Source organism: Pteropus medius, unplaced genomic scaffold (assembly GCF_902729225.1).
Source record: "Pteropus medius unplaced genomic scaffold, Ma_sr-lr_union100, whole genome shotgun sequence".
Lineage (NCBI taxonomy): Eukaryota > Metazoa > Chordata > Mammalia > Chiroptera > Pteropodidae > Pteropus > Pteropus medius.
Window position 1 is genome coordinate 7,173,613 of NW_024347791.1, and position 24,799 is coordinate 7,198,411.

Below are 24,799 nucleotides of genomic sequence, written 5' to 3' on the forward strand. Positions count from 1 at the left end.
AAGCTCCTCCCACAAGCTTCTAGTTCCCCCTCCCCCCAGCGCAAACCCACTTTTGCGCGGTGCTTCCGTTCACTCGGAGCCAAATCCCACGACTTGTGGGAGTCACGTGATGTAGGGTAGGCCAATCACATTGGTTCCGGTCTCGCTGCTCCTGCGCGCAGCTTAGCCTTTCGGGAAGGGTGGAGGACGAAAAGGGAGGGCGGGGGAGCGCTCTGCTGACGTAAGCTTTTGTCCACCCCGACTCTTCGGTGGTGGGCGGATGGTGGGGGTGAGTTGGTGATGTCTTTTTGGGGTGCTGTGTATGTGGGGCGGTTATGCTTATCCGTCAGGATCATCCAGGTCTTTCCGACCTCAATTTTTTCCCGATTAAAAACTTTTGCATTAATTAGCAATCGCGATGGAGGAGGAAGAAGAAACGGTGGAACCGGAAAACCAGATACAAGGCCCGTGTAACATCTGGGCCTATGACTTTTAATCTGTAGGTTGAGGTGATTGTAAAACTGCTTTGTAAAATGTAAAACTTAACATAAACTATTGTCTGCTTTGCTTTGGGTGTGTAAAAATATTAACGTTTGAAGTCTATGATAGTAGATGCCATTCAAACATCACTTTTTCCTTATAACCTTCCAGACTATCCATTTTTCTTTTTACAGCTGGTTTTTGTTTTATTCTCAAGTTGTCACTAGTGTTTGTACAAGGTCTTCATTAAATAACAATGGAGATATACTTTTTCTCTAGTTTTCATGATGAGAAATTTGGCTACTGTATTAGTCAGCTTTCCCTAGTTAAGCCGTGGTAACAGATGACGCCAAAATCTCAGTGGCTTACAACAATGATTCATTTTCTCAGCAATGTAGCTTTCAAGCTGGGAGTTGGCTGTAGCTCTGTGCTTCGTGTGTCTTATGTATTCTGGGAACCAGGAAAGGGCTTTCATGAGTAAATATAGAATGATTAATTTGTATTATATCAATTGCTTAAATAAAACAATATTTAAAATTATTTTGAGAGCTTTTACAAATACTGTTTCGTAGTAGGTATTACTCAGAATCTCACTCATGGTAGGTATATATAGATCCTGGCTTTTTTTTCTTTTTGTAATGCGAGTGCCTAACTTAAGCTTTGATTGCCAGGGCATTCATTTCAGAGAGGCATCAACTTCATAGATTGGTTTTCTAAAACAAACACATTGCCAGACACTCAACTACATAAGTAGCCGCCAGTCCACCTGCCCTAGCTGAGGCTCTTTTGTTTTAGATATCTTGATTGATTTGAATAATAGACCATTTGGGCTACTTTTTTTTCTTCCTATTTAAATTTCCACTCTTCTATTTTAAATTCACTGATGAAGAGTAAACCAGTGAAACCTCAGGCTCCCACCTTGCACCTCGCTGTGTGGCCCCAGGTGTGCTGTGTAATTTCCAGGTCTTGTAAATAATATATATCTTTTCAGTGTTTTCTGATGGTTATAGCTGGATGGTGTCTAGCAATAAAAATAAGAACCATAAGGGCTGATTCAGCTGCAACATTGGTTATTGATAGGCTGAGATCAATAAAAACAGTAGGTATTCCTTGACTATTTGTTGAATTAATGAATGAACAACAGCCCATTTTCTCTCTCTGGTTTTTCTCATCACTCAAGGCCAGGGTCTAGAAAAGTTTTAAGGTGGGTGGCTTGCCTCACTGATTTCAGAGAGAATTCTGGTGACTGAAAGTGTGTAAAAAGCTGCAAGCTTTTCTCAGGTGGTTTTCACTCAGGAAGAGTTACAGTTGGGTAGCAAGGATCTCCATCTCTTTGGGGTGCTGCCAGTTCTGGGTCTGCCAGCTCCATTCATAACCTCAGCAGACCAAGGACCTCTACTTAGTTTTATCTCGCAAAAGGAAGTGTTTCCTAGAAGAGTTGTTGGGAAGCAGGACATTGAACTTGGAAATGGTAAAGCAGTCACAGCAAAGTGGCTCCTGTCTCATCAGTGTGTCTCTCACACAGAATCTGAGTCTGGAAGACAAACTTGTTCCACCTGTGAGCCTTGCGTACCAGAGCTTGGGGGAACCTAGAAGAAATGTCTTTGCCAAATTATGTCTCTACTTCAAAGACACCTTGTATGATAGGACAACAAAAGAAGGGCCAAGTCACTTCACCTTGTCTCTTTTCGTCACAATTCTCCCTCTCTTAACCAGATAAGCTTGCTTAAAGTGGTTGCCCAGGGAAGGAGGTGACATGGAGGGATTAGAGGCACAAAGAATCTTTTTGGGTTAACTATATATAATTGAAAATAAATTTTAAAAAAGAAAAAGGCATCGAAAAAAAAACTTTTCGGGTGGCAGATATGTTCATTATTTTGATTGTAAGAATAGTTACACAGGTGTACACGTCAAACCATCAAATTGTGTGTTTTAAATATGTGGTTTATTTTGTGTCAAATGTACCTCCATAAATGTTTAAAAAGTGTATCACGATTCATGTTATACGTGCAACCATACACCTTCAGAATTCAGTCTTGCATTAACTTTTTGCTTATCAAAAATCAACCCATAACCAAAGCACAATCTAAAAATGGAGAGATTAAGTAGTCCATTTCTGGTTTCCTTTTTTCCAGTAGCGCCAAAACATAAGGGCATAGCTGTCTTGATGCGGCTGTTTCAGGTATCAAAGGATGCCTGGCACAAGGAAGGACAAATGATGCAATAATCCAGCCAAGAGCCGATCCCACAATTCGACATCTGCCAGGGAAATCCTACTCTAGGGAGAGTGATGAGCGCGACAAAAGCTCAGGGCTGGGAAAAGACCGGTAATCAGTGAAAAAAAAGACTGGATCCGGCCCTAAGTCCCACTTCCGCCCAGGTCACATGCCCGCGCCAGCAGTGCCCCTGCTTTTTCGTCCGGCGCTGCCTTCCACCCCTAAACTTTTGGTCCCGCCCGCTGGCTGTCTGCTCTGGCTCCTGAGCGCACCTCCTCGTGCACTTCCTCCTGCACTCTGACCCGCGGCGGAGCGCCTGTGCCCTCCGCGGTATAGTCTCTCCCTGTAGGGCCAGTGGGAACGGGGTCTGCCATACTCTAACCAAGAGTTTGAAGGGGCGTGGGAAAACCACGCGCGGTTGGCCTTCTGCTTTCTACTCAAGAGCTGTCTTTAAATTCTGAAGGCCCAACCCCTGACACTAAGAAACCATTGAAGGCTGGTCTTAGGCCTGGAAGGACGTTCGTCCTCTCAGTGTCCTTGCGTCATAAACAAGGACACTGGGGCGCTGGGGTGGGAGAAAACCCAAGTGTTCTGACTCCGCCCCTCCACTGCTGTGTCGCTTATTTCCTTTAGTTGTGAGCCGAGAACCTTTCAACACTACGCTCTTCGCTCCCCATCTAGCCCACCGACCATGCCCGCAGGCGTGCCCTGGACCACCTACGTGAAAATGGTCACAGCCAGCCTCTTGGCCATGTTCGCAGGGGCTGAAGTGGTGCACAGATACTACCGGCCGGACCTGGTGAGTGCGGGAGGGTCCTGTTCTTCACTCTTGGACCACTCCATTCTCTCTACAGCAGAAAAAGTGATCTTAAACCAGGAGCACACCTACCCTGGGCCGAAAACCTTAGGATGGCATCCCATTGCAATTTAGAGCAATGTATGTCCTCCTCTTACACAGAAATCATACGCAATCTCAAGGTCTTACACAGTCTGGCATCTTCTTGCCACTGGCTTTATTATACCATTTACTCTGTGTTGCCTCTTGGAGCCACAACAGCTTCCTAGCTGTTTCTCAAACTCATCCAGCCTTGTTCCCACCTCAGAGCCACGCTTTTTCTCAGAATGCATTTCTCCCAGATCTTGGCTTTGTTTCCTTCTTCAAAACTTCAAATGTCTGCTCAGATACCTCTTCCAGCTATGAGGGTCCTTTGGACAGCTTCAAAAGGATTGCTCCTCTGCTGTCGTGTCTCAGTCTTTTCCCACAGAGTGCTTGTCAAAATTTGCAATTATTTTATTCCTATTTCTCTTTGTTCTTTGTTTCGTCCACTAGAATGTAAGCTCTACAAAAGGCCTGTGCTACAATAAGATACCACTTCATAACCATTTTGATGGCTATTAATTTAAAAAACAGCTAATGACAAGTGTCGGTGAGAATGTGGAGGAACTAGACTCCTCAAAGTGCTGTTAGGAATGTAAAGTGGTGCAGCTGCTGTGGAAAAGTCTGGCAGTTCCTCAAACAGTTAAACAGAGTGATCATATACCAGCTATTCTACTTCTAGGTTTATACTCAAGAGAAATGAAAACACATGTCCACACAAAAACTTGTATGCAAATGTTCACAGAACTGTTATTTCTAAGAACCAAAAGGTAGAAACAATCCAAATGTTCATCAACTGATAAGAGGACAAATAAAATGTGGTATATGCATATAATGGAATATTATTTGGTCCTAAAAGGAAATGAAGTACTGATATACGTGACAGCATGAACCTTGAAAACATGTTAAGTGAAAGAAACTAGTCACAAAAGACCACCTATCATATGATTCCATTTATATGAAATGTCTGGAATAGATGCATCTATAGAGACAAAAATATTAATGGTTACCTAGGGCAGTGGCTTGGCTGTGTGGAAATGGGAGTGACTGCTAATGTGTTGGAGTTTCTTTTGAGGGTGATGAAAAAGCTCTAAAATATATTGTAGTGATGGATGCACAATTTTGTGAATATACGAAAAGCCATGGAATTATATAAATGGGTGAATGGTATGGTATTGAATTATATCTCACTAAAGCCTTACCAAAAAAAGTCACCTCAGGCCTTTCCTGACCACCTTTCTTGAAGGCAGTTTTATGTATTTTTTTGCTCACTGCTTTATGCATGGTGGAGAGTCAATAAATAGTGCAGGAATGACTATCCAAATATGGAAAGCTTTATTCAAATTTGTGATCCATCAATTGATAGTGATGTAAACTCTCCCTCTGTAAGTCCTGTAGTACTTAAGACATAGCTTAGATGATAGAGTCATGTATTTAATATAGGGCTGGAAAGGGACTTAGATCAACTGTGGGTTCTCATAATAAAGATTTATCTTAGAGTAGCAGGGAAATTTTTGTTCATTTTCACTCTTTACTCTCTTTGAATTCTTTCAGGTCACATTTAATTATAGTCTAAGAAAGCAGTGGCATCTGTGTTTGTTTATTTATCTACAGACAATACCTGAAATTCCACCAAAGCCTGGAGAACTCAAAACAGAGCTTTTGGGACTGAAGGAGAGACAACACAAACCTCAAATTTCTCAGCAATAGAAACCTCAAAATACAACTTTGCCAAGAACTCTGTAAATAATGTCTTAAATATATATTTTTGAAATTTATTGTCAAACTACTTGTCCTTAAGTACCTAATACAATTCTAACTACAAGAGGAGGTGCTCAGTAGATATTAACTAATGCACTGAGATTTATTTATGGTTTGACCAATGGTTCTTGAAAACTGCCAAAGCTTATATCATCAGCTTCTTGAATGTGGTTTGATAGATATTTAGTTGTGAATATAATGTAAGATAGAGTATTTACAATGACTCTTGCCCTTGATTGTTTCTCCAAATAAGCTTGAGTATAACAACAAATAGGAATTGTAAATTAACTATAATAAAAGTAGCATTGACAATGAGTGCTTATGGTGCTAAGTTAATGTTTTTCTAAAGATTGGAAAGTACTGTTAACAAATTAAGTTGAAATATTTAAAGTTTGAAGTTCATTTGGAATTGTATACATAACAAAATTATAATAATTGTGACTTAGACTGTCACAATTTCTTTACCTCCAAATTTGAGAAATCATGTTAGCAATTTTTCTTATGAAATATATTTAAAGATAACTGGAAAACTTAAATGAGCATGTCATGGGTTGAATTGTGTCTCCCACCCTGCTCCCTGCCCAGTACAGGTGAATGTAACCTTATTTGGGAATAGGGTCTTTGCAAGTGGAACCGAGTTAAGATGAGGTCATTAGGGTGGGCTCTGATCCAATACAAATGGTGTCTTTAAAAGAAGAGGAAAATGCCATTTAAAGACAGAGAGAACATCATGTGACAACAGCAAAGACTGGAGTGATGCAGCGAATGGCCGGGCAACACCAAGGATCAAAGGCGACCACCAGAAGCTAGGAAGAGGCAAGGAAGGACTCTGTCCAGAGTCTCAGGTTATGGCCCTGCTGACACCTGGACTTCAGACTTCTGGCTTCCAGAATTGTGAGAGAATAAATTTCTGTTTTCTTAAGCTACCCAGTTTGTGGTACTTTCTTGTGGCAGCCCCAGGAAACTGATATAAACATTTCAACTTTTCTGAGTCTAAATACAGAACAAAAGTAATTTATAGAACAGTTAGCTTTCTGTTCAGGGCTGTTTTTTTTTCTCAATAGAATTCTGCATTCTTAAAGATAATGTCTAGGCTTACTACTTAGCTAGTTAGCAAATTGCAACATAACAGATCTTTGGGATCAGTGTTGAAATCTTAAATATTAAATTCCTAAATGCAAGCAAAACGCTTTTGTTTTACTCTGTAGTAAATACCCTTTTCAATTTAATAGTATAAAGCAACTAAATGAAATGGCTTATTTCCAGGCTTATATATAAGCTCTTTCCTGCTCCTATGTCATTTGGTACCTTATCATATGCTTCCAGCACAAAGAGGATCTCCACTTGTTAGTGACAAATGCGCAGTAGCCCTAGGGAAAGGGCTGGGAGATTGAGTTTTTCATTGAGACTGCTTGCTCTTTGCTAATATTTCATTTCCTGTGATCTTGCACGTGAGCTGTTCCTTCTCTAGATCTAATTTTATAGCTACTATTAATTGAATACTTTTTTTCTTGAAATAAATTGTATACTTTACAAATGGTGAAGGTTGCCACAGCTGCCACTGATGGCAAGATCTTTAAATCAGGCTGGAAGAAGTGTGACTCTTTTTAATCACAGGAATTTAAAAATGGGTTCCTAAACACTCGGTAATTCTAATCTAGTTGCTTAACTTCCTCAGAATTGGAATTCCAAAGTTTTCAGGAAAGATACTTGATTTTTTTTTTAACCCTGAACTAGTTTCGGCAATTGAATTTGCTATATGGAGTTTTTCTCATTGCTAAACTAACATTTTCAAATTCTAGTTCTCCACAAACTTTAGTACACGAATACCAAATTGGTGAGCTTTGGCAATGATACCAGTGAGGAGCTCCTTGTTCTTTTCAGAATGAAGGGCTGGGGCACTGCTCACCCTTTGCATGACTTGCCCCTTGGGGCCAACGTCTGCACAAAGGGAGGACTTTCATGCCATGGGTGAATTCAGTGGACCATACTTTAAAAGCACCCCTTACCCCACGCTTTTCTTTTATAGGTATAGAGTGACTGGTCTGGCTATTGAGGAAGAGTCATGATTTGAACTCAATTCTCCTATAGGACAACTAAAGGTGAATAATTAATTTTATAATATTAAAAACTTCCTAAAATAAAAATGCCATTTTTAGTAAACACTGATTCTAAGTGACTTTCACCAAGAAATATGTTTTCCTTTTTTGAAGTGGACCCTCACTGTGAAAAATAGAGTGTTGGGCATAGAATGTGTCATCCAGACTCGCCAGAGGCTTGTGGCCCCAGTGCCTAGTGCTGTCAGCAAGCCATCCTCAGTTGTCAGCCCCTGCAGGGATTACCTCAGCTCAGTGGCCTTTCTCAAAGCCACACTTCCTAAAGGGGCCCATACCTGATGACAGATGGGGTAGAAAGGCCCAGTCATTTCAGCACAACACAGGTGAGCAACTGAGGGGCCCCACTGCAGCTGACAAATCCCCGCGGGGCTGGCTGAGGCTGTCCCTGGAACTGCCCTACAGCTCAGCTTCTTCCTCTGCTCAATCCCAATTCCTTTCCTTCCATAGGTATTGATATAAGGCCACTCCTTAACACACATCCTATGTACTGAACGCTCATCTCAGTGCTTTGTAAACCAAATGTATGACATATACAAACCAAAAGTTTAAAGTAGCACTAGATTACTCCATAATAAAGCTGCAGGGAAGAAAAAGTCCAAGATAGACCAGTTGCAACCTGTTTGGTAATTGTCAGTTAGTTACTGTGCAAAATCTCTATGATATTGCTGCTGTTTTTACCAAAAAACTGAGTGATTATGCTTTTCATGCTTCCTGTCGGAAACAATGGAAATTCAGAATTTGTAACTGGAGGATTCTAAGGAGCATTAAATTTCAGATGTCACTAATGTAGTGCATTCTAATGGCTTTAACTTCTGCAACAATCATTAAATGGCAATTTATTGTGGCCAAAAAGTTGGAACCATTACAATAGCTAATGTAACATTATATCATGAAAGGAAGTTTATATCTTCCTTATAACATGTTAATGACTGAGCTCCCATTTTATTTCTTCAGGGAAAAGCAGCAGCACATATTTTTGAAGATACACATTTAAGTAGGCTAACTGATAATTTCAAACTGATCATTGCAAATGAACCCTAGAAAAATAGCTGGGAAGAGGAGCATACGATGAACAGAGCCCAGAAAGGGCCCCGGATTATCGGCAGAGAGGTCTGACAAAATTTCGTAGTACATAAAATTAGATTCCACAGAATTTTCTAACGTACTCCAGATCTTTGAATATGCAACTGAATATATTTTTCTCTCCCTAACCAGTTAAAAAAATGAGACTACTGTTTTGGATGACTATATTACTAGAAGTTAAAACTATTTTTCCCATAAGAACACATTTCAGAATAAATTAACAGGATTATAGCTGATTCTTAAATAAGTCTATTTTGGAATGTTTAGATTTATAGAAAACCTGCACAGTAGAGTTTGTGTTACACTTTTCCCTGTTTCTGTGAATGCTATCATCTTAAATTACCACGGTACATTTTACATATGTCAAAGCTAAGGAACCAATTAACTACACCCCAGCCTTTATCTGGATTTCACTTTTAATCCAGGCTGTATTACATTTAGTTGCCCTGTCTCCTTAGTCTCCTCCAGTCTGTACTCTTGCTTTGGTTTTGACCTTGGAATTTCTGAAGAGTCCTGTTCACATATTCTAGGTTTGTCTGTTTTTTCTCATTAGGTAAAGGATATGGGGTTTTGGAAAGAATACCAGAGGTGAAGTACCCTTATTACATCCTGTAAGGGGGTACAAGACATCACTGGTGGTATTAACCTTGATCACTTGGTTAAGGTAGTATCCGCCACGTTTCTCTGCTATGAAATTACCATTTTCCCCTTTCCATACTCTATTCTATAGAACAGGGGTCCCCAAACCCTGGGCTGCAGACCTTTATTGGTCCACAGACTGTTAGGAACTGGGCCGCACAGGTGAGCAGTGGGCAAGCCAGCGAAGCTTCATCTGTATTTGTATCCACTCCCCAGTGCTAGCATCACTGACTTAGCTCCACCTCAGATCATCAGGCATTAGAGTCTCATAGGAACACCAATTACTGGTGCCAGAAAGGTTGGGGACCGCTGCTATAGAAGATAGTCACTGAGACCTGCCCACACTCAGAAGATTAAGCTCCACCTCCAAAAAAGGGGGAACATCTACATATATTATTTGGAATTCTTCTGTAGGGAAGATTATCTTTTCTCTCTAGAAATGACTGACTTTCTAAAATGTTTTTATTTTAATTAAAAAAAGACTGAATATTTGGGATCTTTTTTATTTTTATACACATGACAAGATTTTACACCAAGAATAGTCAGTTAAATAGTACAAATTTACATTCATGAGGAATGTTAAAAAAAATTCAACTAAAAAACCCTCTTCTTCCTGTGACCCACAATTCCAACATTTTACAGTGCACGGGAGAAGGGGGCTGGGGTAAGCATCCAAAACAAGTCTCTCCCAAAAGAAATGACTTAAATTTCACATTCCCTCTCCACGCAGGATCCAAATGGTGAGAGTATAACTTACAATTCATCTTTTTCAGCTGTAGATTTCTGTGAAAACAAAAATCAGAAGAGATTAAAAACTAGGGGAAAAAACCCCTAAGCTCACAGAAGGTTCATAAATGAGGGAAAAAAATGAACAGGTCAAGCCTATTTCCATTATTTCAGCTGTAGGTGAAAACCTCACTTTGCTTATCTGCAGAAAAATTTAGATAAATATTTTAGAACCCACTACACCAAGATCAATGGCCCCTGAATATAAACAATCAAAAATTTAAAACAGCCTAATATTACTATAGTAAAGCTGAAGTAAATGGTGAAGAGTACAGAAGCACTGTGGGCTAAGAAAAAATCTGTTTAAAAATGTTTGAAGAATGTGTGACTAAAATAAAGGAATAAAATTAGTAGGAAGATCAAAATATACTTTAAAGAGTGATTTACTCCAGCTTTTGAATTTGAGATGTCTATTTTTTGGCAGATTTCTGTGATTTCTGTATGTTACACAGTTCGAACTATGCCAGAACTAAAAGTTTTCCTAACTTTGCCAGAACTAAGAATGCAAGTTCCGTTCTTAACATGCTATACCTTTGCTGTTTCTTCTTCTTCTTCATCTGTTCCGACATCCATTTCTTCTTCCTCGTCTTGCTCTGTGTCTTCCGTGGTGTCCTCGGTTGTTTCTTCAGGTTCTTCTTCGGGTTCTTCTTCGACCTAAGGCAGCATTTATGTGCCCATTAATGGATCTATTTTCATTTTGCTCATTTAAATGTTTAAGATCATAATTAACGTCACAATCCTCTAATTAGAGTTAAAGATCAAGCTAACAAAGGGAGATAAGACAAAAAAGCACGTAAAAGGAGAATTTAATTTCTAGCATAGTGTATGACACTGGAGATTTAAACAAGTAATAAATTATTTCAAAGAAGCAGAAATTAGTCCTTCTCAGAGCTTAATTATGGGAAACCTATTTCTAAAAAGAAAATTAAACCTATGTAGGAAGATTGGGGATACAAACCTTTGCATCAGGGTCTATGTTTAAACTGAGGCGAAGCATTCTTTCTATCCTATCTCCATATGCTTTAGTGTCTGGTAAAAGATATCCTGACCGCAGGGTTGCTGTTTCAAATAGAACCACGGCAAGATCTGCAACTGTTTTGTCATCTTCGTCTTCCTGAGATGGAACAAATCACACTTGATTAAAAATTACAAAGTATCCTCGTTAAAATGATGGAGTACGGCTGGCTGTAACATCACTCACCTTAACTCGTCGAAGCATGTCTCTGATCAGTGGATGTCTGGGATTAATTTCAAATGTTTTCTTCTGGCTGGCATAATAACTGTTAAGGGGTAAAAATGAACATTAAAAAACATCAAATTTTAGGGTCCATGCATTTCCCGTATCCTATTACTAACTTTCATAATTACAGTGAACAGCTCTTGGAGAAATCAAGATGTACTATATTGCTACATCATGCTTTCCCCTTTCAAAGGTGGATGGACATGGTTAGATGAAAGAGTTAAATGTCATGAAGACAGTGTCTAGACCATCAGTGTATAAACATAATAGGCACTCAAACGTTTGTTGAATGGACGTTACTTCCAGTTAATAAATGATTGAAATAGGTGGACATTTACTAAATGACTACTATATTATTCCAATGGAATATAAGCAGAAACCTCTTCTGCACCTGAAATTTATAATCTAGTTAGGGGACAAGACATTTAAAAGCAAGACAGCATCTTAGCCATTTCATTGTATAACGTTATATATTGGTGAGTCGTGCTAATTTTGAAATGCGTGTGTATGTATGTGTGTATTTATTTTAATAAACATATTTGTGAGAAGAATCCTTAAGCTAGGCTTTAGGGAAAAATGTATGATGACTAGGTAGCAAATAAGAAAGAAGTTATTCCAGGTGGAAGAAGAGAATAAAAGGAGGGAAAAAGTCATTTTCGAGGCCACTGATGTGACAATAAAATACAAACTTGAAATATGTATTTCTTAAAAATAAAGGGTATCAAAGACCCGCTTACCTCCAGCACTTGGATCTTGAGTTCAAATAATTGTTAACTCATAGGTCAAGTTTTACCTTTTATTTTGTGGGGCATACTACTTGGGGGAAGGGTGTGGTGGTTAAAAAAGACTTAACTAATTTGAAAATGTTGTCATTAACCTCGTCTGTAACTACTACTATTACCTAAAAATGTAAAAACTTTAGATACCAGGCCAAGCATATATTCTAATGCAATAGTAAAGACAATTTATGTGTAACAGATTAAGAAAATTTGTGTTTGTTTATAAAATACTATAAAATATGCCAGGAGTCCAAGACTTTTTCTTTATCACTCTAATGCAGAAGGAATCCCTTTGTAAACTTGTCGTCTACCTAATATACAGTAGACACATAAAACACATCAGTTCTTTGTACAGAAGCTGTCATCATCTTCCAAAAGAAGGCTGGACAGAGCTAACACCTTGACAGGGACCTCCCCAAGGATACTTACTTTGTAGAGATGTCCTTGCCTGTTTGGTAGGCTTGTGCTTTCATGATTCTCTCCATGTTGCCAGACCACCCGTACTGGCTGGCCACCAGAGCACAAGGAGACTCTGTCAGGCGCTGGGACACCACAGCCTTTTCAATCTTAAGAAACCGAAAGTTAGATACGTGTAAGTATCAATCGTTAAGGTCATTCAGTAATTGCATTTCAACTCTTTAAGGGTTAAATCACTTAAGACCATAAAGAGGCAGGTCACAAAACTACCGTACAGATTATTAGGAGACACTGTCATTTAACCTTCATTTTGCAGTCAGAAATACTTAAACACCAACTTTTAAAAACATAAAACTGAAACCTAACCTGTAAAAATTTAAATTATTACAAAAGCAATATTAAACTATAGAAAACTTGCAATTATAAAGAACCCCCCCAGTACCCATACAGAATAATCACTATTATTCTTCCAGTAATTTAATCACAGTATAAATGTTGTCCCGACAAGTTTTAATGGTTACAAAGCAATCAGTTGCAAAGTTTAATTTGTTGACAAAACAATTTTTTAAAAGATCAGGTGCTAACATTTTCACAATTTCTAATTTCCAGAAGAATACCTTGTCCTTGAGGGCTTTATCTTTCATCCAATTGAGCAGGGGCTCAAATTCCTTCTCAGTTGCTTCACGACTCTCCTTAGTTTTCTCACTTTCATCAAACTTCACTCCTTCCTTGGCAACATTCTGGAACCTCTTCCCATCAAACTCAGGAAGGGCCTGAATGCAGTATTCGTCCACAGGTTCTGTGAGGTAAATCACTTCATAGCCCTTTTTCAGAAGTCGCTCAACAAATGGAGAAGATTCGGCCTATAAAATTAAGGGAATTAAAGTTTTCTGAATCTAGCATTGGTATATTTATTTGTTGATCTCAGCTACTATGTCTATATAGTAGCAACAACCACATTTTACATGTGGAGAATTAAGAGGTGCAGAGATTATAAATGGCTTTCTTATTAGTGACTGACCAGGCCTCATAACTACTATAGCTCAAGAGTTGGCTATAAATCCCTAGCTACATACCACGATCCCTGACAGTTGGAGTTCATCTCACCTCTTTTCTGTTAGACCCAGCCATGAAGTAGATTTTGTCTTGTTTCTCCTTCATTCTTTCCACATACTGGTCTAGACTAGTAATGTCACTTGGATGATGAGAAGACTGGAACCTAAGAAGTTTAGCAAGACGTGTTCGATTTGAGTGGTCTTCAATCACACCAAGCTTGATGTTGGTACCAAATTCTTTCCAAAAAGTATCATTATATTTCTCATCAGCGATCTTCTTGATCATGTCCAGAGTTTTACGGACAAGCTTCTTTCTAATCACCTAAACAAAATTAAAGAACTGATTAGAGAACTTCTTTTCAAACTTTTGAGAACCTACTGTGTGAGGTAGGAGGAGAGCAGTGCCATAGCTGTCATTGCTATTTATCAAGAGACAGAGAATGGTGAGCACTCCTATGTCAGACTGAACAGAGAGAAAGTAGTCAGTGGAAATAGTCACAAGATTGTTTATACTCTAACTTTAGACCAGGTAGTAGTTATGTGTGTGTGTATATATATGTATGTGTTCAGTGTAAATTCTTATGACTTTTCTATGTTTGAAAATTTGTATTATAAAATGGGGAAAAATAATCAGATTCTCAGAATTTGAGAATTCTAGAGTAAAATTAAGTTCTTTATCTGAAGATCCAAAGACTAGTCTTGAAATTTGGTGACTCCATTAATGGAAAGTGTCCTTTGTGGCCCATTCAAAAAGCAAAGCAGCCGGTCTCTTCCCAGAGACACTCACCTTAAGCAGTTTGTGTTGCTGAAGAGTCTCACGGGAAACATTCAAGGGGAGATCATCTGAGTCCACCTTCGGATGGCAAAAGCTCAGTGAGCAATAAAAACACTGGAAAACAAACAACTCTCACCCCAACCCAAGTTACTACCAAATCCCCATCTTAATCCCCTTTCCCCAATCTTCAGATACTTACAACACCCTTGACAAAGTTAAGGTACTTGGGCATCATATCATGGAAGTCGTCTGTGATGAATACTCGGCGCACATACAGCTAAGCAGAGACCAAAAAGTCACTTTCTAGAAATCATATTTTCAAATTTTAAATTCAGTTTATATTACTTAGAAACCTACCTTAATGTAATCGCTCTTCTTAGATCCATATTCGTCAAACAGACCACGTGGAGCAGATGTGGGTACAAACAAAATTGATTTGAAGGTAACTTCCCCTTCGGCAGTAAAGTGGATAAAAGCCATAGGGTCATCGCTTTCCTATGGAAAATTGGTACTTAGTTATCCAAGTGGCACAGAAAAAGACGGTGCAAAGGCTAAGCAATTAAGTGATGCCGTTCAGTTTGACATTAAGACTGCAATTCAAATTGGCTAGACATAGTTGTTTTGATGATGACTGAAAATAACGTTACTCCTAAACTCAGAAGTATGGATGAGTCCAGGTTCCACACGTGTTGAGAGAATAGGGTGGTAAAACCACCATCTTGTCTAAATGACAAAATCATAGACAACACTTCAAGAGTGGACTGGTCAACCACAAAAAGTACTCAGAACAGATTTTGTCCATGGAATCTGGACTATAGCTGTGGCTATAAAGAGATACGCAAATAGCTATAAAGGTTTTGAAGACAGTCAGTCCCTAGATCTGCATTACCCATTATTGTTCCTACACGTGGCCAGTCCAAATCAAGACGTGACAGTAACTGTAAAATATTTCATTATTATTGATTACACGTTGAAATAATATTATTCTGGGTATGTTGGCTTAAATGAAATATAAAAACATTAACAGTTAATTTTGCCTTTTTAAAAAAATGTGGCTTCTAAAAATATTTAAGATAACAGTATGTGGCTCACATTATATTTCTAATACAGCTGCCCTAGATGAAAGTACCTTAATATACACCAGGACTTTAGAGTTCATGGGAATGAAAGTGGAGGCAGAATCAAGGGAAGGTTTTTACGGGTAAAGCTTAAAGGCTGGTTGGATATTAACACAGGAAAACAAAGAAGGTTAAGTCACACATCAATGGATGGAATAGAGTGATGAACCAACGATCATAGAATATTCAAGTTTTATCTAGCTGATAACTAAGTCCATTAAACTATTCTATTTTATAAAAAATGCTGTTTGGGGAAACATTAACTTGAAACAATCTTAACCTAAGCTAGTTAGGGATGCTTAAGAGTTACAAGAAGGGATCAGTAAAAGAAAAAAATATAGGCAAGAAAACAGAGTTAGTAATTAATGACCTCACAGTAATTGTTTGATGTCGTTGTAAGCAAGCTCTTTAAAGATCACGTTACAAGCCATTCAATAACGTGACTGTTTTATGGGTTCCGTAGTGGAAACCACACACACATCTCTGTTGGTAGTTCTTAATCTTTTTTGTAACACAGACCTTGGTAATCTGGTGAAGCCTACAGATTTCTTCTTAGAGTAAAAAAAATTTTAAATGCATAATATAAAATACACAGGATCCAAAAGGAAACCAATTGTGAAGTAGTTATATAAACTACTTTAGAATATATTTTTGATATTCTAAAATAATATTTACCTTTGAAAATGATTTGTAAAAAGCTTTGTATTCATCGTCTTCTACTTCTTTTGATGGTCTCTGCCATATTGGTTTGATATCATTCATGAGTTCCCAATCCCAGACAGTTTTTTCAACCTGAAGTTACAGTAATTGATTAGTTTCCCCCAGCACTCACCAGCAGTTACACTAGCAGAAACCACAGCTTAAGGACATTTCAACAGTATAGGAAGCACCAAAGGATATCACTAACCTAGTATGCTTCCTGTCAAATGAATTGAAAATTAAAAAAGTCTTTCGGCATGTAAGACTGATTTTTAACACACAAAAAAGGTAACTGGTTATCATTATAATTGATAAAAAGCCAATTAAGGTTTTTCCTTGTTATTTTTAATTAGCTAAAATGTTATTCCTTGAAAATATCTGTTTTAAGGTTAGGAGGGGCTATGCTTATTATATATTCGTATTTCATGACTTATAAAAATCCAGCATCTTACAATAAATATTCCTCAAAACCCAGCACCATTACTTCTATCTACTCTGCTACCTAAGCAAGCCAGAGAATGAATTTTATAGTTAATATCTACATCACAAAAGATGCAGAAAACCTAAGATTTTAAAATTTAAAACATGTCATAAGCCACTACTCCTGAACAATATATGGAAGCCAGAAAATTCTTCATAAAAATGACACAGGTTTGACACTTATACTTTCTAGAGGCAGAAAACCTACTACAAAGTCCTTGTTTTTGAAAGATGGACTTATAATTTGGAAAAAGGTGACCTTTAAGAATTGAAGCCTGCTTCAAATCAGTCTGGGCATACTCAGGTTTTCATGTTTTCTCTCATGTATTCTATACAACATTTTAAGCAGGGAGACTTACTTTTTTCGTTTTTGGTTTCTTTTCTTCTTCTTCTTCTTCTACTGCAGCTTCGTCATCAGATTCTTCTTTTTCTTCTTTTGCTGCTTCTTCTTCATCCATGGGTTCCTCAACAGTTTCTGTCTGTTGAAGTAGGAAGTAAAAAGTAGAATTATGGTTAAACTTATTTAATTCTGATTTGATCTTCAGAATATGAAACAAAATTATAGCTCAAAAATATAGGTCTTCTGTAAGAAAACCAAGAATATCCTGAACTGAAAAAAACTTTAATTCTAAGTATCAAATATTTAAATATGTGCCAAGATAATACATATAATTTTAGCAATATAGATTTACCTTGCTGCTCCATACATAAATAGGAAAGTTTATGAACTGTGAGTATTTTTTGACAAGATTTTTAATTGTATCCAATTCAAGGTAATCAGATGCTTCTTCTTTTAAAACAAGGCTGCAAGGAAAATAAGACATTTATTATAGACACCTCCATGGGTTAGAAGACTTGATTATCTAAACAGCTTCATGACAATGCTATCAGGCAGCAGCGCTGTGTAACCCAAGATGTCCCGTTAGGCATGTCAAGAACTCTCATCACCACTAAAGGTTTGTGAGCTAAATATACCAAATGCGGGTATGGTAAAGGGAGGGATCTTTCTTGTATTCCCTCAAGTGGAGAATATCCTTAGTTCCAGGTAGAAAATGAAAATGTTCCCAACCTTCTAAATATGTTGGTCTTTTCACTTGAACTGAAATCTTAAGGTAGCCCAAGAGGACAAAAAACTGAAACATTCTGGAGAAAAGTGAAATTGTAGGCACTCTGAGAGTTAATCTAGAAATCAAATGATTATTGTAGCTAGCAAAACCCTAACAAAAACCACGTTCTCTTATAAAGGTTAGAAAATTATTCTGAACCATTGTTTATATTTGCACCATCCATAACAGAGCCAGTTACATGTAACTATTAACAAATTTAAAATTAGTTTTTTAGTTGCACTGCCACATCCAAGTACTCAAATAGTCACATGTGGCCACTGGCTACCATATTAAGACAGTGTAGAGATAGAATATTTCCACCAGAGTTGTACTGGACAGCAATGGTTCAGCTAACACCAATACTGAAAACTGTAGCATTGCTTCCTCTTCCTTACTGCCACTTCTGCAAACCCTTCTTCCACCCACTCAAAATAACAAATCACAACACACTCTTAGACTAGAATATAGATTTGAAGGCCCTAAGAAAAAGCTGGAAGCTGAATCCATGACAGTGGTTAAGACTAGATGAGGAACGCAAAGATAATGAGAAAAGGGCTGAAAGTTAACTTCGAAAAGAAAGAGAATATCAACAGTTAAGAAATGGGCAAAGGAAATAAAAAAAGATATATAGGGTTATGGAAGCTAGGTACTGAGTGGATTGTTTCAAGGACTATGTAGCAGAAAGCTATTTCTATAGAAAACACAAGAGAAAAACTAAGAAGAAGAAAATAAATCTATTGCTGGGAACGATGTCAGTTTAAAAACCCTGAATCCATTGGATTCAACAGCAAGGATTACTGGTGACTTGTTTCGATGTAAAGATAGTCAAGTTGAAATACAGTGGGCTGAGGCATGAGCAGAAGATGAAATGGCAGCAAAGGCCTGAGACCAGAATATGCTGACTTTAATGAAAAAGACAGAGCTATGTGGGTAAGGAAGACTTTAAAAGATAGGGTAGGAAATAATTTACGTTTAGTCTCTGAGGAGATAGGATGAGAGAAACAACAGATCACAAGTAGGGATTAGCTTTTAGGGAAAAACGTAGAATACTTCCCTCATCGTGACATCAAGGACAGAAAAAAATTTTATCAGTATTTACTGGAGGCTAATTTCATAATTGCATTTAAATCTCACAAAATCTTCCACATGGGTACAACGGCAGCTAATTTAGGGGTTAGAAATAGTAGGTAGGAAACTGAATTGCCTGATGGCTTTATTTCATTAGTCAATTATAAGATGAAGTATGCACATGGGGCAGGATCTTGACCTTGTAACTTCCTTGCCTTCACTTTGTTCTCCTTTGGCCGTTCTAGACTTTCAGTTCCTAAAATGGACCTTGTCTCTGAAACTTTTTTTTAACATGTTGTGCTTGCTGCCCGCAATACCTGAACCTAATTTACCATTATCTCAGAAAGGCCTTCTGGTAAGGAAAGTGTCCTTTAGCTTCCTTTCTGGCATTTGCCACTCTGAAATGACTTCATGTTTTTCTTCTTTACTAGAATGTGCCATGTGAAAGCAGGGATCACATCTGTCTTATCCTCTACTGTAACCCTAAACTCTAGCAGGTAACATACTCGAATGAGTATGTGTTAAGTGAATGGTAGGACTTGAAGGAAAAAGGTAACTTTTCCTTCTGCTTTGCCAGATTACCTTATTCATTTATAGAAATATTTGCCAGTCAAGTGTTAGGCTCTGAGAACAGAGCACTCAAAATGTTTCCTTTCATAAAGCTCACATCTAGATAGTCTTGCCTGTCTCTTAGCACCCTAAGACATCTCCTCTTGCTCCTCTTGGGACATCATTTTCTATGTCTTTCTAAGAAATGTGACTTATCTACACTTTAACACCTAATGAGAGAGGACACTGGGGTGTAACTATTAGCAATGATGCCTCCTAATGCGACTAGGAGCCGTGGATGTTAATAACAAAGGCAGGGATAGGTAATTTGGGAAGAATAAATTAGTACAAGACTAAAATGCAGTTGTCTAATTAGCCTTCATTAAAGGAACATCTGTGACAATGAAGACAGGAAACGTTACCTTTGGGATGAAGAGAATTGGTCAAAGTGATAGATACATGCTTCTTTCTTACTTGAATATTTAAAAATCCTTAATGGCAAGAAAACTATTTAAAACTGAGTGTTAAGAAAAATTGAGACTTTAGGCACATTTTCACTTGGCAGGACTGGGCAAGTCAATTGACCTCTGGGAAAAAAGGCAAAAAGCTGTCCTGTCTACTTCAGAGCTACTATAAGCACCAAGTGAGACTGGGCATACGATCTGTCTCATCTATACAAACAATATTTGTTAGCTTAAAATGAATTCCAATTCAAATTCAATCATTGCTAATTATCCTCAAATGACAGTTTCTTCCAAAGAAAATTGCTAACTCTCATTAACTTTCTTCTAGCCCTTTCTCTCTTACCTGTTCTCTCCAACCCACCACAACCTGTTACTACCACAGATCTTTAACATTTTCAATGGTCACTCAAAGAGCCTCCTCTCATGCAGTTCTGCCATTCTCTACACCAGGGGACCCCAACCCCTGGGCCACGGCCTGTTAGGAACGTGTTAGGAACTAGGCTGCACAGTAGGAAGTGAACAGTGCACAAGGGAGCAAAGCGTCATCTGTATTTGCAGCCACTCCCCAGCACTAACATCACTGCCTCAGCTCCACCTCAGATCATCAGGCAGTAGAGTCTCATAGGAGCACGGGTCCCTGCTGTTCTACACCATCTTCAGAAAACTTTAATCTTATGAACACAATGTTCATCCATGCCTTTATCCATGATGCTCCACAGAATGAGACTACTTTTCTAAATGCTTCCCTGGAAAACTTGGACCAAGCCACTGCTCTGAGAGGCGTCCAATTTGCCATCTCCTCTGGAAGGCTAATCCTTCCTACTTTATATCCTCCATGTATAGCAGCCATCACAGCTCTTTGTGTCTGGCCCTTAGGAGGTCCTCAAAACATTTCTTTGAGTAATGAGAACAGTTCAATTTTCTTATTTTATAGGCAAGGAAATTAAGGCCCGAGAATAAGCTGTTTGTTTGCTTAAAGAGCCCAAACTGGAGAATCAAGATCCTATGACTATTAATTCTTATTAGGAGTTAGTGACACTCACGTAATTGTCGTTCCACGTCCTAGTGTGTTTCCTCTTGGGTCAGCAATTACAGAAAATTCATTGGAGTCGGATTCCCAGATGTGCTGGGTGTCATTGTTGTGTTTTGATGTGACAATAACCTTATCTGCTACTAGGAAGGCAGAATAGAAACCAACACCGAACTGGCCAATCAATTCGGAGGTGGACTGGCCATCTTCTTGTGCCTCAGTCATTTTGTTTAAAAACTCGCTTGTCCCAGATTTGGCTATGGTGCCAAGATTTTTAACCAACTCTTCCCGGGTCATTCCTACACCAGTGTCTGTGACATGTAGAAGGTTCTTCTCCTTATCACACTAAAAGCCAAGACAAAAACAAGATAGTTATATCTACTTGATACTCACTGCATGACAAGTAAATTCTGAGCTATATATTGAAAATGACCAGCTTTGGGCCACCTCAATTCCGATATACAGAAAACGAAATTGAGATTGTTTCCTCCATATGGTATTTTTGTGGCCTTTTCAGAAAGTGCACATCTTAAGTATAAACAACTTTCTTCATAGAGAATAATTTTAAGCTCGATGTATTTGAGAAATTTATCAATATAAAGAGAGCAGAGACTGGTCCAAATGTCAAAGGGCAGAAATAGACTAAACAAGTTGTTTTTGAAGAAAATATTCAAGAAAAATAACATTTTGTTTTGCTTATTTCTTTGGTAGAAAATAAAAGAATTCAAAATTTGAATGACCTCTGTATTTGGAATCTGTGGTGGTCAGTGCTCTTCAGCGACTATTCCCTACTCTCTGCCTTCTAGAAGCATAACAGAAATATACTTCCTCCATCGTTGGGTAAGGCCATATGACTACTTCTGGCCAATGAGTTGTAAGTGAGAGGAGTGTGACTTTCAGGGTGGAGGCATTAATTGAGACCTTCTAAGTTCTCTCTACACCACGGCAACCAGCTATAATCCAGATAGCGGTAGCTCCATCAGCCTGTGCCCTAGAGTAAGGATGATACAAAGCAAAGGCCATAGGAAGCCTGTGATGATTTAAGCCTTTTTTTGTAAAAGGGACAGAGAGTAAACATTTTAGGCTTTGTGAGCCATATGGTCTCTGTCACAACTACTCAAGTCTGCCATGTAGCACAAAAGTAGTCACAAATAATACACAAGCAGGCATGGCAGTGTTCCAATAAAATTTTATTTATAAAAACAGGCAGCAGGTTGGATTTGGCCCACAGGCCATATCTGGTGACTCCTGATTTAAGCCCCTGAGACTTGGGGGCTATCTATTTATTACTGCACCATAACCTAGTCTATCTTAATTAACACGAATTCTCTATATCCAAGGATTCTTTTTATTGTGAAAAAGAAAAATTGTTTTAAACTTACCTTTATTTTGACTGTTAGTTCCTCATTTCCAGAAAGAGCGTTTTCATCAGTCAGTGATATTAGCCTTATCTTATCCAAAGCGTCGGAAGCATTTGAAATCAGTTCTCTCAGGAAAATCTAAATAGAAGCCAGATTTAATACACACTTAGGTTAGCCACAAGATACACAAGACACTAAATTTAATGTTCAACTCGTTTTATTTCTCCTCTGTACTCTGAAAAAGCACTCTCATCCCTTAGACTTCTTATGGTACAGAAGTGGCTTTACTCTCTTGGTAAAAGGAGGCACAGCTCTTACACAAAGAACTGTAATGACTATAAGGGATACTTGAGTAGTAACACTGTTCTACTAGTGATCTTCAGGAGTGCAATACATGAGGCTTGGTTTATGTGATGGCCTTTAAGACTTTAAGTATTTAGCAGGCCATGAACATACTGGAGAGGAAAGAAAAAATGTATGACAATTCTCCACTCACCCCCTCACCCCAAGATACCTAGTAGCAACTCTTGTACATATAGTACTGGATAGTTAAACCTGGCTAAGTATTTACTTGGAATTACTATGTAAGTATATTATGAAAGCAAACAAGTATGCTACACAGAGAAAAAAATATATTATTTGCTTACCTCTTTATTTTTATACAATGAATTGATGATAAGTTTCATCATTCTGTTTACTTCAGCTTGGAAGGCAAACTTTTCTGATTTCTCTCTAAGCTCTCTTATTTGGGATGCATTTAATCCGTCCAACTGAATAGCTTCTTCCTCTCTAAGAAAATAAATTTGATACGCAAATAATGCATTGCTTAGTTTCCTACAAAAATATAGGATCTGTGATGAGAGCACAGTGGTCTCTTAAGATTGACTACAGGGTTAAAAAGGTAAAATGGAGATCTTTATAAAACAATACCAATCAACTATCTCATTGTTATTTTACCACAACAGGTTACCTTTAACACCAAGTTGGAAATACCCAGTTTTAAAAATTGTGAGAAAAATAAACCCAACTTTCCTCTACTAAAAATAATACTCATTTATGCTCTCACATTCGTGAAACTGTCCCTTAGCCTAGGAAGCTTTAGCCTCTAAGGGTCCATAAAACTTAAAGTCCTAAGAGGCCAAATTTTTAAAACTGTTCAACAGACAGAATTCCTCCTTTTTAAGTTACTAACTGAACACACTGAGTACAAAACCAACTGAAAGTCTCTTTTAAAGTTATAGCGCTAATATTCTGCAATGTAGTTATCAAAATAGTTTTCAAAGGAATTCATTAAAGTTTAACCATTCTTAAGAGCAAGTTAGAAGATATCTATGTGTGTACATGCTTGCTACATTTTTGTCTGAACATTTTTTAGGTATTTAATTTCGGGATGTTACACTTCATCTGGACCTTTGGAGAAACAAATGAAGCCACTGTATACCACGGTGTTCACAAGAGCTTATCTGTGTACTTTGAAAGGAACACAAACCTCTGTACTACTTCATCATCTGTCCTTGAGCCTTCTCTACTTTTACCCAGATCCTCTTCTACTGTACCATCCACATCGACTTCATCATCAGCTCGGACTGACCCTGAAGAAAGATTTAACACAGAAAACGTCTTAAACATTGTTGCTGCTTCATGTACTCTCTCAGAAAGAATATAATCAAATAGGGCAAGGGTAGGGGTTGCAAAATTCAGTTGGTAAATATGGGAGGTGGAGATGGGAGAACAGATCCACTGGTTTAAATATCCAAAGTAAATATGTGGTAATTAAATTTATGTATTGTTTAAGTTCAGATACTAAGGTTCCCAAGTAGATTCTAAAATATGGAGGCAGCCATTACTTCTAAAGAGCCATCCTCCGATCCTTTATAAATAACATTTAGCAGATTTGATACCAGGCCTCTTCTACATTCACACGTGTTGCGCACAAGCCAAGACAAGGCCTACAAAGTGACCGTGTCAAAACTTAGGCCTTCAAATAAGGTTCGTGGGTCCACGGGCCAGAGAAAGGGAAAAGATTTTAAGATGTTAAGGAGCTGGAGCAAAAGTGAATCAGACACGCTAACATTGCCTTCCCGGTGACCCAGCTACCCGGATCAGCTCCTAAGAAATTAACGCGCGTTTGCGCGGAGTCGGAAGACGTCGGGGGGCGGGGGTCCTCAAGCTCAGATGGCAAAAGGTTGAGGCGCGTGCAAAAGTTCTTCGGACTGGGCACCCGCAATGATCTCGAGGGAGCTAGAGCTCGAGGGGGCCCCACCTCGAGGTGGTTGAGACCTCCAGGCGCGGATACTAGATCTGCAGAAGATTTAAATAACTCCGTTCTTTTTAATTCCCTGAGAAGGCAGAGTAAACGAAAGACCCTGAACCTCTTTCGAGGAAAGGCGATGGAGCCCTCGGTCCAGCGAAGGCTCTGTTATCCCCCTCCCTGACTCAACGCCCCCAGAACCTTCGAGAAGAGGCCGCGCTTGAGCACGGGGGGTGGGAGGGGGATCGTCCGGGGGTTCCCGCTTCTTTGGGACCACTCACCAAAGGTCAGCAGCACGCAGCAGAGGCCCAGCACCCACAAGGCCCTCATGGCGCGCGGACGGAGTCTCAAGTTCCTTTTGATCGTAGGAGCCGCCTCCGCCCCGCCACCCCTGGGTTCCGAGGATCAGACCTCAAGCCGTGCGATCCGCCCACTAGTCCCCAAGCACGTCGGGCCGCTTTTCACCCCA

The 24,799-nt window shown here is 38.7% G+C and overlaps 2 protein-coding genes across 3 annotated transcripts; one reads left to right on the forward strand and one right to left on the reverse strand.

Moving 5' to 3' along the window:
- The first annotated feature begins 275 nt into the window (after positions 1 to 275).
- UQCC6 (ubiquinol-cytochrome c reductase complex assembly factor 6) lies at positions 276 to 6,239 on the forward strand. Of its 2 annotated transcripts, none has more exons than XM_039877945.1 (3): positions 276 to 478; positions 3,357 to 3,474; positions 5,167 to 6,239. In XM_039877945.1, the coding sequence occupies exons 1-3, from the start codon at positions 465 to 467 to the stop codon at positions 5,260 to 5,262; spliced, it is 228 nt and encodes a 75-aa protein (XP_039733879.1). In that variant the 5' UTR covers positions 276 to 464; the 3' UTR covers positions 5,263 to 6,239. The 2 variants fall into 2 exon arrangements, with proteins under 2 accessions (XP_039733879.1, XP_039733878.1); XM_039877944.1 differs by having other exon boundaries at positions 280 to 478; positions 3,309 to 3,474.
- Positions 6,240 to 9,639: 3,400 nt separating this feature from the next.
- On the reverse strand, positions 9,640 to 24,799 carry HSP90B1 (heat shock protein 90 beta family member 1). The gene is made up of 18 exons (XM_039877925.1): positions 24,612 to 24,799; positions 23,569 to 23,671; positions 22,727 to 22,868; positions 22,101 to 22,217; positions 20,732 to 21,063; positions 17,194 to 17,305; positions 16,861 to 16,980; positions 15,998 to 16,114; positions 14,562 to 14,699; positions 14,404 to 14,481; positions 14,217 to 14,282; positions 13,482 to 13,751; positions 12,992 to 13,237; positions 12,387 to 12,523; positions 11,140 to 11,218; positions 10,897 to 11,052; positions 10,470 to 10,592; positions 9,640 to 9,935 (listed from the first exon to the last, which is right to left on the reverse strand). The coding sequence occupies exons 1-18, from the start codon at positions 24,658 to 24,660 to the stop codon at positions 9,906 to 9,908; spliced, it is 2,415 nt and encodes an 804-aa protein (XP_039733859.1). The 5' UTR covers positions 24,661 to 24,799; the 3' UTR covers positions 9,640 to 9,905.

Coding starts and splice junctions, on each gene's coding strand:
- UQCC6 (XM_039877944.1), top strand. Junction 3,475..5,166: donor GATACTACCGGCCGGACCTG/GTGAGTGCGGGA, acceptor ATTTATCTACAG/ACAATACCTGAAATTCCACC.
- HSP90B1 (XM_039877925.1), bottom strand. CDS start 24,660: ATGAGGGCCTTGTGGGTGCTGGGCCTCTGCTGCGTGCTGCTGACCTTT. Junction 22,218..22,726: donor CATTGTATAAAAATAAAGAG/GTAAGCAAATAA, acceptor GCTTCTATTTAG/ATTTTCCTGAGAGAACTGAT. Junction 10,593..10,896: donor ACATAGACCCTGATGCAAAG/GTTTGTATCCCC, acceptor ATGCTGCCTTAG/GTCGAAGAAGAACCCGAAGA.